At 43.7% G+C, this 19,441-nt stretch overlaps 1 protein-coding gene and 1 long non-coding RNA gene across 5 annotated transcripts in view; one reads left to right on the forward strand and one right to left on the reverse strand.

Moving 5' to 3' along the window:
* PDIA6 (protein disulfide isomerase family A member 6) overlaps nt 1-12,283 on the reverse strand; it is a 102,576-nt gene extending 90,293 nt beyond the window's left edge. The window contains exons 1-2 of one of the 2 annotated variants that reach the window (XM_033939204.1): nt 12,183-12,283; nt 6,948-7,089 (exon numbers count right to left, since the gene is read on the reverse strand). In XM_033939204.1, coding sequence (XP_033795095.1) covers nt 6,948-7,089; nt 12,183-12,255 — 215 coding nt within the window. In that variant the 5' untranslated portion in view covers nt 12,256-12,283. Of the gene's footprint in view, nt 1-6,947; nt 7,090-12,119 lie in introns of both variants that reach the window. The other variant, XM_033939203.1, reaches the window with a different exon arrangement.
* A 55-nt stretch (nt 12,284-12,338) lies between these two features.
* LOC117357927 overlaps nt 12,339-19,441 on the forward strand; it is a 60,097-nt gene continuing 52,994 nt past the window's right edge. For all 3 annotated transcript variants that reach the window (XR_004538902.1, XR_004538900.1, XR_004538901.1), the window contains exon 1: nt 12,339-12,475. This is a non-coding gene — a long non-coding RNA (uncharacterized LOC117357927). The remainder of the gene's footprint in view (nt 12,476-19,441) is intronic.

Here is a 19,441-nt window from a genome sequence, read left to right on the forward strand (position 1 = left end):
GACCTGATCGAAACATTTAAGATACTGAAGGGGATAGACTTAGTAGATAAGGACAAGTTGTTCACCCTCTCCAAGGTAGGGAGAACGAGAGGGCATAAGGGGATAGATTCCGTACAAATGTAAGGAAGTTCTTCTTCACCCAGAGAGTGGATGAAAACTGGAACACTCGAGTCTGTCATAGGGGAAAACACCCTCCAGGGATTCAAGACAAAGTTAGACAAGTTCCTGCTGAACAAGGACATGCGCTGGTAGGGCTAGTCTCAGTAAGGCGCTGGTCTCTGACCAAAGGGCTGCTGCGTGAGCGGACTGCTGGGCATGATGGACCACTGGTCTGACCCAGCAGCGGCATTTCTTATGTTCTTATCCTAGGCATCATTAAGAACTCAAAATCTGCCCTCAAAGGGAACAAACTTGATTTGTTGGTATTACAGGCTCACCTCCTCCATAAGCCTTCAGACAATATTCCACAGCAGAAAGATTTTGTTAGAAGCCAATGCTCTCTGCTGCCAGACTCCTCTCTATTGCAGGTCCTTTGTCCCGATGTGCCACAGTAGATCCATGAAACATTCCCTCCTTCGACACCATTTGTATCCACAGATGCTGTGGTCAATTGTTCAGGGCTCAACTGCCTGCCTGGGTCAGGGGGAGGAATTCGATCCTCCGGGCTGAGTATAAGATTGCTTCAATGCCAGTGCCAGCTTTGGAGGGAATAGTAGTAACTGCCTGAACAATTAACTTTTTGATGAGGCTGCAGAGGGATAAATTCTCACCTACCATTCCTCTTCAACATTTTCAAAGTCTCATGAAACACTCCAATGAAACAATAAGCCAAGATTAAAGTTAACATTTTAATGGCTTAACCTGCTAAGACAAAGTTAGTTTAGTAGGGTATTTCCAAAAACCGAAGTCCCTAAGCATTTTAATAAAACATACGAGATCCACATACCATGGGCGATGAGGCTAGCTTGAAGCTACTAGAAGCACGAGGGTAGGGTGCGTTGCTATCCAGCGGATGACCCAACCAACCACAGGCCATGAAGGGAACACATTCAAGAGCTCATGAGACAGCCAGGGCTGAATAAAGGAGTCCAGCCCCAGACTTCTGCGCTATAGTCGTCAAATGAAAAAAAGCACCTGGCCTTCAAGTTCTCTGCTGAAGCCAGAAGCTCATCTGAGGCTGTCCCCAATGCTGTACGATCAGGTGGAATGCCTTCTGCGAGAGGGACCAGTCTCCTGGGTCCCGGACCTGTCGGCTGAAGAAGTCTGCCTGAACAGTGTTGACTCCAGCCACATGGGCTGCTTAGAAAAAGACAGAAGATGGGCTGCTGCCCAGCAAAACAGCATGCGAGCATATTGGCCCAAGGGAGCGCTTCTAGTATTCCCTGATCGAAGTACATACACCACTGCCTTGTCATCTGAGAATACTCACACTGCTTCTCCTTCCAGAAGGCTGGAGAGCAAGTAACCCCAGCAGAATTGCCCTGAGCTCCAGCCAAATGATTGACCAACACTTCCGATGAGGAGTCTGCCTCTAAACAGAGTGATTCCCGCAATGAGCGTCCCAACCCAGCAGGCTGGTCCACTCTGAAATACAAAGAAGCCGGCCCTGGCAGAGAGCCTCCTCCTGAAGCTGCTGTGAGCTAGCTCCGTCCAGGGGAACTGCATCTGAAGGGGATGACTTTGCAGAGACCACTGAGAGAGGAGGGACTCCTGTAAAGGGCGCATGTGCCCTCTGGCCCAGGGGACCTCTTCCAAGGATGCTACCATGGACCCCAGAAACTGCAGATAATGCCAGGCAATGGGAGCAAGACAGTCCAAAAGTTCTCTGATCCGATTCAGAAGTTTGTCTGTGTGCCTTGTAAGAAACGACCCTGTCTGGTATCAAAGAGAAGGCCCAGACACCCCATGGATTGGGAGAGTGTCAAGTGGCTCTTCCTGAAGTTGACAATCTAATTCAACACCTGCAGCAGAGACACCACCGTGTGCACCACACTATTGCACTCCTGACAAGAGCCTGGCTCAACCAGTCGTTCAAGAAAGGAACTATCTGGATCCCCTGCCGGTGGAGAAAAGCCGCTGTAAGCTCAAGCACCTTGGTGAAAGTGCAGGATGCCATTGTGAGGCCAAAGGGCAAGAGCTGTGAACTGGAAATGCTATTGCAGAGCATGGAAACACAGGAACCTGCAATGCTCTGGATAGATTTGAAAAAGGGAGGAAAGCCTCATTAATATCCAAGGATGTTGGAAATGCTCCTGGAGAGACAGCAGCTATGACTGTGCCTACTGTTTCCATGTGGAAATGAGAAATCCGTAAGAAGTGGCTGACCGACTTTATATCCAGAATGGGTCTCCAGCGTTCTGAACCTTTCTTTGGTATGAAGAATTACAAGGAGTATCTGCCTAAGCCAGTGGTCTCAAACTCACAGCCCGCCAGGTACTATGTTTATCATAATCACAAAAGTAAAATAAACAGTTTCTTGATCATATGTCTAACTATAAATTACAATATTATTAAGACTTAGCCAAAAGGAAAGCCAAAAGGAAAGATTTATAAACTATAAAGAGTTTTACTCATGCAAAATTGTCATTTCTTTAATAAGACGTTAACTATTTTTTTTCTGAGGCCCTCTAAGTACCTACAAATCCAAAATGTGGCCCTGCAAAGGGTTTGTGTTTGAGACCACTGGTCTAAGCCTATTGGTGTTCTGGAACGGGTTCCATCTCTCCAATGTCTAAGAGACGTTGTAGCGTTGACCCAGGACTCCATTTCCAGTAGACTTGATGGAGAGTCCAGAAACAAATCCTGAAACAGGTAAAGAAGTCTATCCTGCCTCCTGAATGACATCCATCATACATTGATCCGATGAAATGCAAATGTAGTTTGAGAAAACTGAGAAAGTCGGTCTCCAAAATGAGGAAAACCCCACCTACCCCTGTGATATTGAGGGCTTTTCAGGCGCAGCCGCTGTTCAGGAACCCAAGACCTGAGGATGCCTGGAATTGAAACTGTGGTAATGAGGGTGGTAGCCCTGGGAATATCTCTGGGAGGATGAAAACTACTACATCTCCTCCTGACGTTTGGCTAAACTCGTTCACAGGGAGAGACTGAGGGCAACATTCAACAATACTGGACATGAGGTCATCTAGCCCTATACCAAAAAAGCTAGCCCTTGAAAGGAAGTCTGCTTAAAGAGGCCTTTGAGGCAGCATCCCCAGCCCAATGACGAATCTAAAATGTCCAGTGCACAGTCACTGCATAAGCAGAGACTTTACTAAGAACTCAAATGAGATCCTAAATGGCATCTGCCACAGAATCCACACCATCCATCACCAGTGGAGGATAGGCATACACCTCCACAGAGGTGGCAATGCGCAAACTGGCATGACCGGCAGCCGCCGCCTTAATACTTAAAGACCCCACTTCAAAAGGCTTTTTCACAATGTCCACCCTGTGATTTCGAAAATCCTGAATCATCACTTCCCCATCACTAGGGAGGGCTGTGCACCGGTTAACCAGCACCAAAGCGGAATCCACCTTAGACTGTTCAAAAAACCTGCTGAAAATCAGGAGCCACTGTTTTAGCAGGCTGGAAAGAGCTTTCTGGGGTATCCCATTGTTCTGAAACTGGACCAATTTCAATTTTTGATATACCACATATATAAACCAAGGTTAAAATCTAAGCGGTTTACAATATAAAAGATTAAAAGGAGGGAATCAAACACAAACTGGTTACTAAATACTAAAGACAAACTGGAGACATGAAGGGCAAAAAAGGTATGGACTGGTTACAATAAGTCTAGGTAAAGGGAAAGGAAAAAGGTAAGAGGTATGGGGTGGAAAAAAATGTATCCATTTACTCAGTCAACCCATATCTATGATGTTATGTGCAAAATGCCTGTGAAAAATATGCCTTCAATTGAGTTTTGAATGTCAAATATGAACTCTCGGTGCAGAGATAGAAAATAGAGAATGACACGGTGACAAAATTCATCACCGTCCCCGTCCCCGCGGATAACCGCGGTAAACAATCTTCATGTCATTCTTTAAGGAGAGAGGGAAGAATCAGAGTATGAATGGTCACAACCACCGACCCGCAAGCTTTGCTTTGAAGAATGCTAGTGTAGAAGGACCAAGGTTGAAATAGACACTAGAAAATGACATGGGATTATTTCCCGCGGTTATCCGCGGGGACAGGAACGGTGATTAATTTTGTCACCGTGTCATTCTCTAATAGAAAAGGGAGTGAGTGCCAGAGAGTGTGAGCCATAATGGAGAATGAAAAATCCCTGTGGTTATCAAAAAATAATTGTCTAAATGAAGGGACAACTAGCAGCTGGTGTTGGGAAGATCAAAGAGTTCTTTGTGAAGGGACAACTTAACAGCTGGTGTTGGGAAGATCAAAGAGTTCTTTGTGGGGAGTATTGTAACAAGAGACTGAATACGAAGGAAAAAGGCCATTTGATAAATTTTTAAATAAAATTATATACCATATACGGTTTATATAATAACAGGCATAAAATGTTAAAGGAAATACGATAAGAGATGGGAAGATGCTCATCCTTTAGGAGAGGTGTGACATGATCAAATTTTGAGCCATGATGAAGTAACCTGACTGTGACTGTTTTGACCAAGTAACCTGATTGCAGTGTTTTGACGAAGAATCATGGCCAGCAGCACCCAGTAATATTTTGATTCAGCTGATTGAACACATCTAGGCTTAGTTGCAGCCCTGTTGAATCTAAACCTCACTATATATCCACTGGAATCTACTGCCCTCATGTCCCTTGAAGATCCCTTGAAGTAGTGGCATAGCAAGGGTGAGAGGCGCCCAGGACAGAAGCACCCCTCCTCTGCCCTCGAAGTCAGAAGCTCCCGCCCCCTCCCCCAGCATACTACAGCACGCAGTACATGGTTGTGGATCTGGCGCAAACAATGTAAAAATTAGACAGATTTGGGATAGACTCCCCAGATCCTAATGATTTTGTATCAAAATTAAGATTTTGGGGGCAGAAATAAGTTAGAAAAAGATCATTTTTAAAATCCAAGATGGCAGTCGCCACGAATTCGCACCAAACAGCAAAAATAAACAACGGAAATAAGATAGCGATTTGGGGTCTGTGAATGTGGGGGGACCTGAACCCTACCCTCAGAAACTGAAAAAATAGTTTTAAATGACTAATAATCCACCCCAAAAGTTCCCATAGGAAAGAATGGAAGGTTACTCCGTTTCTGCAGTACCAGCCTGTCAGCACTTTTCACAGTGTCAGAATAGAAGGAAATATTTTTCTACCTCAGAAACTGCTCCAAATGCCCAGACTTGAAGATCTTCTAACTGCCAGTTAGACTTCTGCCCCCACGGATCCTCGCAACGTGGTCGGGGGCACAAAAAGCAGCCTGCGCCTTAAAACCCGGGGGTTCTGCTCTAGACGCACACAGCCTGTGCTTGAAACCTGTGACAAGGTCAGCAGGCAAGTGAACTCCCAGGGGAAGGAACCCCAAGTTAAAGAATAATGGCACATAGCAGGCTGACTCTACAGATCCACCAGAGTTTCTCTGTGAAGCAGCAGTCTGGCTCTGCAGTACTACGTCCTTTCCTCCAATATGGAACCACCAGAAGGGTCTCAAGGTACTGAAGCCAACCGACTGAACTTAAGCGAAAAAAAAAGAAAAGAAATAGAAGAGCAACTGCAAAAGACTTAAGCACGGCTTGCTTGCAGAAATTGTATAAATTGCTAGCTCTCAGACTAAAGGGGTGGAGCATATTCTCAGAAAAGTGCTGGATTTCTGCAACTTCTGGATTGCGGGTTGGGATTGAACACCAAGTGCATGGAATCCAGAAAGAACATTACAGAATGATAAGTTATGTTTTCTTCAATTCAAAACAGCTGCAATAATTTTTGGTGACAAGGTAGTTGGAAAGGGTAGTGGTTAATTCCCATAATTTGCATGATGTACCAGCTGTAGGGATTTAATATACTCAAATACAGTATTTAGTATATACAGTGGTACCTTGGTTTACGAGCATAATTCGTTCCAGAAGCATGCTTGTAAACCAAAATACTCGTATATCAAAGCGAGTTTCCCCATAGGAAATAATGGAAACTCGTTTTGATACGTTCCCCCCCCTGCAAAGGCCCCCCCCCGCCCAAACAACTTGAACTTACCCCCCCGTCTGGCACTGGCACACAGCCCACAGGACGTGCCAGTGCCGCTAGACGATCTTCCTGCTTCTGTCGGCCTTGATTATCGGCGAGAGGAAGAATTAGAAGGCCTTGACCATGCGCAGATGCATGCCCAAGGCCGGCAGAGCCAGGAAGATCTTCTAGCAGCACTGGCACGTACTGTGGGCTGCGTGCCGATGCCAGACAGGGGGGGGGGGAAGTTCAAGTTTTGGGCAGGGGGGTGCCAGTTCGAGCTGGGGGGGGGGGGGCCGGGGGAGCGATGCGCTCGCAAATCGAGTCAACACTCAGTTTGTGAGACAACTTTTGCGAGAATGTTTTGCTAGTCTTGCAAAACACTTGCAAACCGAGGTTTGACTGTATTCAAATATAAACTGAAGTCATCTTCCTCCCTTTAGCCCCAAAATCTCATTTTATATTAGAGTATATACAGTAGGCTTTTGTGTTTCACTTAGTACAAGAATTTTTCTATTTGAAGTGAAATATTACCATTGGTCCTCATGTATTATTGTGGACTAAAGGTTTGTTATACTTTCCTTTAAATAATTGCCTAATACTCTAGTTTTCTGTTTTCTTATTTCAAGTTTATATTTGCTTGAATGTATATGAAAATCTATAAATTTTTAAAAAATAGTATGCCATACATCCTGAAGCTTTCAACTGTGACAAACCACCCCACTGTACATGCAAACATACTTATATTCAGTTGGATTAAAAGGGGGAACCCCCCCCCCCCGCCACACACACCAAACACATTTCAGTACTTACCATGGAGCATAGAATTCTATCAGCCATAAGCTGTCGCTCTGAATTACTTCACTATTAAAATTTGTGGGTGTTAGTTGTACGACATCATCACTAGAGGAATATAAACTATTCACTGCCAAGACCAACGTGCAGGTCACTGCACCTATAAAAAAAAAAAGGAACAAAGAAGAAAATACATTCAATAGCTGTACAATAGGAAAATTTCTGGTTATTGCTGAACACATACTGCAAACTCCTGCCAGAAAGTACAATGAATATATTATACTATTGTGTTAAGAATGCAATATAGAAACTACAGAAGGACAAAGTTTTATTGTCAAACTTGTTTCCTTCCACACAAATACATTTTCTATTAATGATATTTTTTCCCAAAACTTGTTGGCATGACCCAAATCTTCTAAAAAAAAAAATAAAAAATAATCAATTAGTATAATTCATTTATGCTGAGGTTTTACTAAACAGCACTAGAGGTTTCTACTGTGGGCCGGCAAGGTAAATGCTCTGATGCTCATAGGAATTCTATGAGTAACAAAGTATTTACCTCACTAGCCCACAGTAAAAACTTCTACCTCAGCTTTGTAAAAGCAAGAATTAGGCAATTACAACAGTTGTTGGGGTTTGAGCAAGGCCAGTACATAGGCACACAAATAAGTATATAAGTGCTACTCCAACCGTTTATATGTTTATATATATATATATATATATATATATATATATATATATATATATATATATATAAACATATAAACGGTTGGAGTAGCACTTATATATATACATACATATATATATATATATATATATATATATATATATATATACACACCGTTTTATCACAGCTGAAGTGTCACATGACCCCATATGATAAGATGATTGAAACCTGAAAAAGGTCTCTACTGCCTCCTCCCCTAGCAAGAAAGCAGTAGTAGTTGCAAAAGTTAGTGCAGAATCTGTGGGCCAGTTTACAATTACAGATCCTAGTACTCTTCATGGGGCTTTAGTCTAAGAAGCAGCCCATGCAAGAGGGCCTATGAAGATTCATTAACTCACTGTGTACCATGCTGACTGCCACTATGATCATTGGTCACAGTGGAAATCCAGAAGCAAAGGAAGAGGAAGGCAGTTTCTGCTTTATTTCTGTGAGAAAATTTACTAAGGTTACCTCATTTGAAACACTGACAATAGTTTAGGAACCACTGTTATAACATTATAATTATTCATGCCCCATTTTTAAAAAACTAGTGAAAATTTTTGAAAGGGCAGACAACCCAAATAAATGCCTTTATTTCTGTTGAATTACACATTCCTTAATGACGAGTATGATGTTCTGGATCAAGTCCAGAGGTGGGCTCCTCCCCCACAGCACTGATGTGGGTTGGGTGGAGCAGCATTTCCCTCAGAAACTGTTGTACCCACTTGTACAGTGCCAATGAAGGAGCTGAGGTTGATCAGAGGCAGAACCAGTAGCCTCCAATTTGGTATAGCCTGACCCTCCCCCCTCCTTCCCAGACCATTTCCACTGACAAACAGCTCATCATAAGCTGGGCAAAGGGAACCAGCAGCTGAGCTGCTATTCCCACACTCAACACGGTTACATACAGCTCAAGATCTATCTAAAAGTAAAGCTAGTAAACCCAGATCCTCCAATTCTGTTGTTGGGAGACCTTGACTAGCCAGAACAAGGCACCACCAGGGAGGAAGGGGATGAATTGGGGACTCGCACCCCAGCACAAAAGGGCCCCATGGGAGACCAAGCCCGACTGCCATCTAGTGGGCACCCTTAAATGCTGGCTGAGGGGTGTAGATCCCTAGCTCCGCATGAGTAGTCCTAGTTAATGGACCTGGGGGCAGGTGCAAGTTTATCAGGCTCAACCACTGTGCTAGGTCAACAGATCTGTTCATCAGGGAGCTAGACCTGGGACAAGCACCAGCCTGAACACTTTACCATCTGCTGGAGGCAGAGAAATACTGGAAAGCCAGTGGAGCACTAGCCTATATACTGGTACTATCACTGGGAATTTCAGCTACCTCCATTTACTGGAAGGAAAAGGAGTACAACCCTACATATCCAGATTGGTGCTGCTGGGATACCAAGTATTGAAAGGAACTTGTCATTTCACTTACACAACTACATTTTTACAGTATCAAAGGCAGAATGTTATTTGTCACAAGGCCAGTTTTATGTAATAAGCTGATAGCAAGCGATATTTCAAAGATACTTATTTACTGAAGCAGAAAAATGTTTCTGCTGAGTTTTTCTATAAAATCCTTAGGGGAGGGAGAGGAATGAAACCAGATTCTGTGTTCCACCCCGCACACAAAGAATGTTTATGGAGGAAAAAAATACTATGGTTTAGAATGTTAACTTATGTCAACACAATACACATCAAGTCATCTTAATAGACAGTAAAGGGTGTAAGCAGAGTTGGGAAGACAGATGATTATAACAGGAGTTAGTTACACATGAAAAATTGCACATGAAGTCAGAAAAGGTGCAAGATAATGATTTTTGCCAGAATAAGTACCGTATTTTCACGCATATAATGTGCGTGTTATACACGATTTTACAAACCGAGCATAACCATGCGCGTTATATGTGTGAGCGCATTATACAATTTTTTTTTACATTGCGATCCAGCATCCCCCCTGCGAACCGGCATCCTCCTCCCCGCTCGCATTACCCCCCCTCCCCCGCGATCCTACATCCCCCCCCAGCACCGCAAAGACATCGCTTACCCCAATTGGGCACCGGCACCAGCACCAATGCACAGGACGTGCCAGTGCCCGAAGATCCTCCCTCGCCTGGGCTGGGCGGTGCAAGGGAGAACCTCCCTCTTCCCTGTGCTGGGCTGGACTGGGCTTTGAGCATTTGCGCATGCTCAAAGCCTTCTGGTCTCGCTCTCTACGAGATCTGAGAATCTCGTAGAGAGCGAGACCAGAAGGCTTTGAGCATGCGCAAATGCTCAAAGCCCAGTCCAGCCCAGCACAGGGAAGAGGGAGGATCTCCCTCGCACCGCCCAGCCCAGCCGAGGAAGGATCTTCGGGCACTGGCACTGGCGCCCAATCGGGGTAAGCGATGTCTCTGTGGTGCTGGGGAGGGGATGTAGGATCGTGGGGGGAGGGAGGGGAGTGACGCAGGGCCAGAAGAGGGAATAAGCGGGGGTGGCGGGAGGAGGTTTTAGCAGCATGTGCGGTATACGCGTGTGCGTGCTATATAGAATTTTTTTACATAAATGCATTGTTCCCGTGCGCTATACGCGTATGCGTGTTATACACGTATGCGCATTATATGCGTGAAAATACGGTATTAGCTGAATATGTTTGCTGTTTTTAATTATCTATAGCCTAGCTTCAGCTTACTCTTGCTATAGACAACATTTAGTGAATTTATTCAAAAAGTGGTAAAATAAATCCAAATTAAATATAAAATATTCATTCTTGTTCAAAGATGACTTCCAAATTAATACCAGCAAGACTCTCAAAATGTTTTGATCTAGCTGTTTGTTTCTGCTCTTATTTTACCGGCTCAGTTGAAATCAGAGTGAGATCTGACATCAAGGGATAGGTTGCTATTTTCTCTCTCTCCTCCCCAAATATTTTTGGTTGATCATTAACAACAATCTTGGGCTGAACAGCCTGGCTCTAATCAGAGCATGGTAACTATGAACTTCTAGGTCAGTCATCATCCATAATGGTCACCAGTATCTTCTTAATCTCTGGAGCTATCTATGAATGCTATAGCACAGCCAACTGAAAGAACAGAAGCTCTGGCCTAGAATCAAACTAGGAAACTTCCACATGGAAGCACACAACACTTATGTACTATCTAACCCACTGTGCTTAGCCCTTAAAAGGCTTTTAATCCAGTAAATTCAAGACTGTCCAGAAAGAAAAAGTCTTCAAGATGCAGAACTAGCAACTGTATGGACAGCTAAGCCACTCCAAGCACCCCCCTTGCATGTCCTCATATTTTAGTCTAGCCAACCAGACATTAAATAGCTCTGCCTCTAGATCCATTTTAACTTTGTGAGCATAACTTCCAGAGTTATAAATACCACTGTATCCAGAAGTAAATATTGTCCTCTTAGAAACAATAATGGGAGGAGCAACTTCAACACAAGTTAAAGAGTGAGTGTGTGTGTGTGTGGGGGGGGGGAGTCCCCTTAAAAAAAAATGCTGGAAGTCCTCTCATTGTACATATCACACAGGTTCTGCTATGGATCAATAAGCAAGAGCATTATGAATAAATTATACCAGTCTGTGCTATTCAAACACGGATAAAGCAAGCAATTTATTATCTGTCACCATCACTCAAACACTGTTCACCACAAACACACCCAGTAACAAGATTCAATTCAAATAATAAAAAAACAAAACCAAACAAACCCAAAACACCCAACAAGTATTTATGGTTGGACAAGGTTGTTTTTTTAAATAGAGAACAGCCAGTCATCCATCCAACCAAAGTAAACAGCAACAGAAGAAAAATACAGTATTATGGTAGCAGGATAAAGGCCGTATGACCAAACCCCTCTTCTCAACCTCACAGATCCTGTGCTCGTCCTTCTTGAACCTCTAAAGTTCAAAGAAAACACTTCACTTTTCAAAATACTCGTCACTTCAATGCATTACAAAAAGCAGACCTACCTACTCAAGACAAGACTAGTTGGGTTTAAAACAGAGCGTCCCGCACAGGGCATTATAAGCCACTATATTTATATTACATAACCTTTAAATACGTACTACTACTATATTTATTATTTCTATAGAACTGCGTTGTATATTAAACAGGCAAGAGAAAGTCCCTGATGGAAAGAGCTTACAATCTAATGATGGCAGAAAACACAGGACAAATGGTGAATCAATATATGCTGATCACAAAGGAAAATCTAAAGGGATGAAGAGGTAGAGGCTACAGAAGGAATGAGAGACAGATAATGTATTGCAAGTTGGAAGGGTTAGGACCTAAAGGCACATTTAAGCATAAAATAAATATACAAGTCAGAACTGCTCTCATAAAGGATGGAGATTGGAGAGGACTCCAACAGCATCACAAACGAGCATGCGAGTAGAAGCCCCGAGTCCAGAGCAACACGAGCCCCAAAATGCGCTATAACGAACACCAACATATTCCGACGCAGCAGCAGCAGCGCCGAGGAAAAGCAGAGCCCGTACCAAACACGAAGCGCTTCATGCCGCTGGACGTCTTCCTTCCCACCAGGCCACAATTTCTTTTACCTTCACCGCGCGCGCGACAAAACTCCACTATCACGTCATATGGATGCGTGCTCCAGCCGTGTCTACAACTCATTGGTCCACGCTAAGGCTCATTCATGTTGACAGCCAATAAGAAGAGGACGGGTTGTTCTAAAGCCGCCTGCCGAGTGAGGTGGAGGAAAGCAATTTGCCGCGTGCGACCCTACCCTCACACAAAAAGAAGGTACAAACCCGGCTCTTAACTGTGGTAAGACCGCCCCTTCTGGATGGCCATCTTACAGTTGGCAAGATGTGCTTGGATTCCATAGATTTCCGTAAGTAGGAGAAATGTAGCGGTAGACTTCTAGTGAAATAGTATTAACTCATAAGAGATTCGGGAATGAAAACCTGCGGACTAGTTTTCTAGTCTAGTTATTTTGAGAAGTTATATGTAACCGCAGTCTGCTTTGGTGTTACTGACGGTGAAAATTTAAAAAAGTATGGATCAAGCCCCGAGTTTCAAATGGTGGAATTTTGTTTTGTCTTGTCACGAGATATTTTATTGGATTTTTAAATCGGAACATAACCAATATAGTGAACGTGTTATCAAACCAAGCAAAAGGGGTTCCATATGAGAAAGAAAGCAATAAAGCATCTCCAACTACAAAATTCATAGAAAATATATTTTGTTAATGTAATGTAATGTAATGTAATTTATTTCTTATATACCGCTACATCCGTTAGGTTCTAAGCGGTTTACAGAAAATATACATTAAGATTAGAAATAAGAAAGGTACTTGAAAAATTCCCTTACCTTACGATTGTGACAATAAACATAATATTCATTTTTTTTTTTTTTTTTTTTAAACTTTCAAGGAGCCAATGTCTGCCCATTAACTAACTTATACGGTATTACCTGGAAGATAGCATAGAGATAAAAATAGAGGGAGAGACTGGGACATAGAAACATGATCAAATATAAGAATATTCTCAATATGGCATGAATTAAATTCTGAATGAGATTTGTACATTTCCTAATGATCTATTTTAGAAAATGATCTTTGAGCATGGGAAAATAAGTAGTATTCCTCCCTTGGTAGTATAAAGTACCCTATGTATCTATAAAGCTTTTATCTGGAATATCCAGTTTCATCTAAGATTTTGAAGTTAGATCTATCTTGTATTTAGAGAGTGCAGTTAATCACCAAGGAAAATCATTTCAGAAATAATATTATTCAAGGATCAAAAAAGGGGACTGTATCAACATTGGAAGCATAAAGTACTGTAATTGGAAGTGTATGTTCTCTTGAAGAAGAAATAATCTTCCATTAGGATCAATGCTATGCTTGGATAGAATAAATGGACATGATTTAGATATCAAAATTAACTGTCTAGAAAGTGACATGGGGACAAATATTCATCCCTGTCCCTGCAGTGAAGGGCATTTTTCATCCCCATCCCCGCAAACATAGGTTTTCTTCCCTGCATCGCCGCACTCAAAGCTGAATGATGATTTTATGCTATTTTATGGCTAAGACATTGCAAATAAACATTTTAAGCCTGTAGTGGGTTATGGGATAAAGCCTCGCCATGGCCCTAGCACATTTTATGGAACCCTCAGGGGACTCCAAGACTTCTGAAAGGAGGTGGAGAGTGGTCTTCGATCACTCATCAGAGAATATTCCGCCTGGGTACGTTGATCCGCCTGCAGGTTCAATTCCTGCAGGGATTCTGCAATAATATCTGTAAAATTGTTTGGCTCGAACTGTCTGCGCACAGACGGATCATCTACTACGAAGGTCCACCAGGTTAGCAACATCAGCGGATGCTGCTGAGGTGCCCTGTGACAACAGGGGAATGGAAAGAGATGCATACGCGATGGCAGGCACCACCTGTCTACTCTCCGGGTCCCAATAAGCGAACACAAAAGACATGCTGGAATCCAGTGGCGGGGAAGGGCTCACCTGTTGTGCTGGATTCTGAGATGAAGGCACAGGCATGGACTTTGACCAAATATGCCCGACACATTATATTCACAAATTCCGTGGGAAAGAAGTCCCCTGCGGCAAGGACCGCTCTATGCGCATCAGATCTAGAGTGCTTAGAAGATTTGAGACTTTCCCCGGAACTGTGCTTGCGTTTCACAGAAGCATCTTCCTTACCCTTTTTAGGGTCACAGGATGCGCTCTTCACATCGCCGGTAGTATTAGCGGTAAGGGGGGCCTCTCCGGAGGTAGAAAGCATGGAATCCGCATACACCTTGCCCCCCTCATGGGCTGCGATGCATATGAAATGCAGCTGTGAATCCGACAGCCATCCACCGCAAATAAGGCATGAATCCATGCCATCATGTGTGAGGAGGCCATCTGTGAAATTTGGAGTGAAAACGAAGCTTCTAAGTACAAAAAATATACTTTTGAAAACTTAAAGAAAATCCAAGATGGCTATTGCGGGTGTCCTAAATTTTGCCCTAAAACAGCCTGGGAAAACAGCGATTTTGTGTTTTTATAAGTGGGGGTTTAGGACCCTCCAAAGTCGCTAAACCAGTGTGCATACAGCTACTCACAGTGGTCTGTGCTGCAATAGAAAGAATGGCAGGCAAGCTTAAGCACAGTATGCAAGGAGATCTGTACCTCAGGAAGCTGGTAAAACTGGATTTCAAGTCTTCTGACTGCTTTACCTACCTAGTCACCCCAGCCAGTGACCACCAGGAACTCCAGAAAAAAAAAAAACCCAGGGAAGGTACACAATCTGGTCCCAATCCCGGGCGCGACTCTACAGAACCGTGCAGCCTGTGCTCCAGCCCTTAGCTGACGGATCTGGGGCGAGCTAGCTCCCGATCCTGGTGCCCCAATCTGACGTGCAGGCTGTCCGGGGGCTTACTGCAGTGGTAGGTAACCCCCCCAGATGCAGACATTTTCTCAAAGTCTGCGATCTCCCACTGAAAGGATGTCCCTGCAGGGTGTATCCGCAGCACAAGGGCAAGACCCGTGCCAAATATCAAATATACTAAATTTTAAGAAAAAACACAAGCAGAAGAGAAGAGCTCCTACAGTTTGCCTGTATGAATATGAAACTGGATTTCAGGGAGCATGCACCAGGAGATGGACTCGGGAGGAGGGGCTCAAGTTTATTTGAGATTCCTACAGATTTTGACTGCACAAGCTGTACAACCCTACCATCCAGACTAGAGTGATTGTACAAGAAAAACATTTTAGGCCTGTAGTGGGTTTTTTCTAACTTATTTTGATTGATTGAAAAGAGCATTAATAAAAGGACAACTTGTGAGGCATGCTGGGTTCTGCATCACACACAAAGCTAAACATCAACTCAATGCTATTTTAGTTCTAATTATTTATGCACAAATCAAGAACAGTCCTCGGAAAATTAAACAAATAACTTGGTGCTTTTTTTTTTTCCAGTGTAAAATCAAACCAATAGCACATAGCTTAGTGCTTTTCTCAATGTGAAGGCAAACCATACAACATAAAAACAATGTCCATTTTCAAGCAACAAAGCCAGCAAATAAAGAAGAAAAAAAAAATTCAGTTAAGTACAACTGAGAATATCACATGCAAATGATTTAGCCCCCCCTCCCTTTTTTTTGTACAAAACCTCAAAAGCGTTTTAGTGCCAACCGGTATGCCGAATGCTCTGTGCTGCTCCCGAAACTCAGAGTTCCTATGTGTCAGGAACTGCGCAGAGCATTCAGCGCACTGGCCAGTGCTAAAAACAGCTTTTGTGGTTTTGTAAAAAAAGGGTGTGGGGTCAGGTTAGTGTTTCTTATAGTCCATTTCCATGACCTTGCAACCTCAATAGGCAATCCTTAACATTAACCTACATGGCTTATTACCTTTTCAGTGAGAAAACAAGCAGGACGTGCTTCAGAAAAGGAGGACAGATTAAGACATCCAGGTTACTTCCATTGAAAGCAATCTCAATCTGGCCTCCTCTTCCTGGAGCCATATCATAATCCTAGGGCCATGGTTTCCATTAATTTTAAAGTGAGGGCTGTTTTGGGTCCAAAAGGGCTGAAGGAGAACCGACAAATATCTTTTTACTTGGGGCCATGACACAATAACCTTCATTCTTACCAGAACACCTGGCTCTGTCACACATGCAGAACACAGATACACAAACAAAATCCTAAGATGCCAGACTCTGCATGCAGTGCAACACCAAAGAAATAGAAAGAAAAGTTAAGTTTCTTACCTGTAACAGGTGTTACCCAAGGACAGCAGGCAGTTATTCTCACAGGTGGGCGATGTCATTCATAGAACACGGCATGGACAGTCTAAAGCAATGTTTCCTCTAAGCTGCATAGCAGGAAAGCAGCAACAGTGGTTGGGTTGCTAGGGGGCAGACACTGATAGAAGAGGGCTGGTGGAAATGTGTTGGGAGGAGAGAGAGGGACAGAAGTTGGGGGGATGTGGTACAGAGAGGAGGGAGATGATGGAATAAGGGAAGTGAAAGGGGAGATACTGGATGAAAGGTAAGGGGTAAAGAGTAGGTAGATGTTGTATGGAAGGGGAGAGATAGAAAGAGGATGGAACTATTGCTGGAAGGGGCGAGAGAGGAGATGCTGGATGGAAAGGAGAGGGGGAATAAATTGTATAAAAGGGAGACAAGCATGGATGGAAGGGGGAGTGAAAGGAGAGAGAGAGGGGCACTGTGACCGGGCGTGGCCAAGCTGGGTTCAGCAAGTGACCTAACCCAGTGCACACAAACCTCAGCCGAGCGGCTTTGCTAGGTTCTTTTGGTAGCTTGGTATAAATAAAGAGGTCCAGCAACAATGGTGTAGTTTCTTGGTATAATTTATTGTTCATAAATCATATGCAAAACCTTCAAGCACACATCATTTCAGCATTCAAAAACAAAACAATTTTCAGTTCCAAGCCCACAATTCTCAGAAAAAAAAAAAAATTGTCCAAACTGCAAACTTTTTTTTTCTGCCAGGCACAAACTCTCTTTGGGGTTAAGCTTAGAGGTCCAAGGAATGGATCCTCTCCTGTAGTTCCCTTAACAAAAATGGCTGCCTGGTGGCTTGGAAAGATTCAACAAAATTTCAGCCTTGTATTGATTGGACTACTGTAACATACTCTTCCTTCCATGTCCTGCAACTACGATAAAACAACTCCAAACAATCCAAAATACAGCTTTGAGACTCATCTACTCATTGAAAAAACATGACCACATCACTGAAGCCTTCATCAACTCACACTGGCTCCCAATCCAAGAAAGAATCCATTTCAAATTCTACTGCATATTATTTAAAACCCTACACGGAGACAGCCCATCATACCTGAACAATCGCCTCATCCAAGCACCCAGTACCAGACACAGAAAAACGCACTCCCCATTCATACCCCCCCCAATCAAAGAAGTAAAAAGAACAAAACTACACGACGGCCTCCTAGCCACTCAAGCCGCAAGACTGGACAACCAGATCTCCAACCTTCTGATGACCACCCCAGACTATAGGACATTCAGAAAAGAAATAAGAACCACACTTTTCAAGAAATTCCTGAAACAGCAATAACAACACGACCCCTAAATGCTCTTAAGATCTACAACTTACCTCTCTAGCTAATCATTGTAATTCTGTCCTTTTTAAATTAACCTTTTGTAATCCGCCTTGAACCGCAAGGTAATGGCGGAATAGAAACCCCTAATGTAATGTAATGTAATGTAATTTGGTACACTAGCCAATTTCTCCCAGCCCTCTTTATCATGAAAAGATTAACTTATCTCCATTCCTTCCATGCTGGGCAAATCTGTTTCTCCTACCTCCATTTTACAAGCAAGATCCTCATCAACCATCTCACTATCTTGCCCAAACACAGACTCACCCTTCTCATTAGCCTTTACCTCACCAAACTCTGCCTGGGCTGGTTGACAGAAGGTGGACTGTGGCTTTCTGGTTCTCTGTACTTGCAATCAGTGGCTTGCAGCCCGCTGAATGGCTCTGACTTGTTAGGTCTGGAGCAGATGTGTACTCTGTGGCTGGCCCTGGAACTCTTTCTGGATCTGGCCCTTCTGCTTTGGGAAAGCTATTCCCTTCTCTTTCACTGCAGGGAGCTGATTAGTCCTCCCTGCAGGTGTGTTAGGGTAGCTTGCTCTCAGAACTTCTCACCTGGCCTAAATCCGTTTGAGCTTGTTTGGGTGTGACCAGTATTCCATTCCTGCTCTTTCCTTTCTCTGGCCCTATGCCTGCAGAGAGATGTAGTCTTTCCATCTGTTTTCCCACAACTGACTTAGGTAAAACTAAACCAGATCTGCCTGCTTTAGGCAGAGCTTCAGGAGGTTTCATTGCTGAAAGGCTTGGCTTATAAGTATTCCTAGGGGCTGCTTTGGGACTCTTCTTAGCAGGCTTAAGAATACTTTCAAGGGTTTTAACCTCATTTCCCTTTTCTAGCAAGGCTTCCATGCTAGAAACAGGGGCCGCCCTGTGACAGCACATTGCATGGAAGGGGGAAGTGAAAGGAGAGAGGGGCACATTGCATGGAAGGGGTAAGAGACAGAGGAGGGAGATACTGATGAGAGACAAAGTGTGGAGATGATGGAAATGGGGAGAGGAGGCAGATGCTGGATAGAATTGGGAGAGAAATGATTAGATATTGGGGAGGAGGAAAGGAGGGAGATAATGATGGAAGGGGAAGAAAGGATAGATATGGGGGCATAAGAACATAAGAATTGCCACTGCTGGGTCAGACCAGTGGTCCATCGTGCCCAGCAGTCCGCTCCCGCGGCGGCCCCTAGGTCAAAGACTAGTGTCCTAACTGAGACCAGCCCTACCTGCGTACGTCCGGTTCAGCAGGAACTTGTCTTAACTTTGTCTTGAATCCCTGGAGGGTGTTTTCCCCTATAACAGCCTCCGGAAGAGCATTCCAGTTTTCCACCAGTCTCTGGGTGAAGAAGAACTTCCTTACGTTTGTACGGAATCTATCCCCTTTTAACTTTAGAGAGTGCCCTCTCGTTCTCCCTACCTTGTAGATGGTGAACAACCTGTCATTATCTACTAAGTCTATTCCCTTCAGTATCTTGAATGTTTCTATCATGTCCCCTCTCAATCTCCTCTTTTCAAGGGAGAAGAGGCCCAATTTCTCTAATCTCTCACTATACGGCAAATCCTCCAGCCCCTAACCATTTTAGTCACTCTTCTCTGGACCCTTTCAAGTAGTACCGTGTCCTTCTTCATGTACGGTGACCAGTGCTGGACACAGTATTCCAGATGAGGGCATACCATGGCCCGATACAGTGGCATGATATCCTTCTCCGATCTGTGTGTGATCCCTTTCTTA

The sequence above is a fragment of the Geotrypetes seraphini genome, chromosome 3 (assembly GCF_902459505.1).
Source record: "Geotrypetes seraphini chromosome 3, aGeoSer1.1, whole genome shotgun sequence".
Lineage (NCBI taxonomy): Eukaryota > Metazoa > Chordata > Amphibia > Gymnophiona > Dermophiidae > Geotrypetes > Geotrypetes seraphini.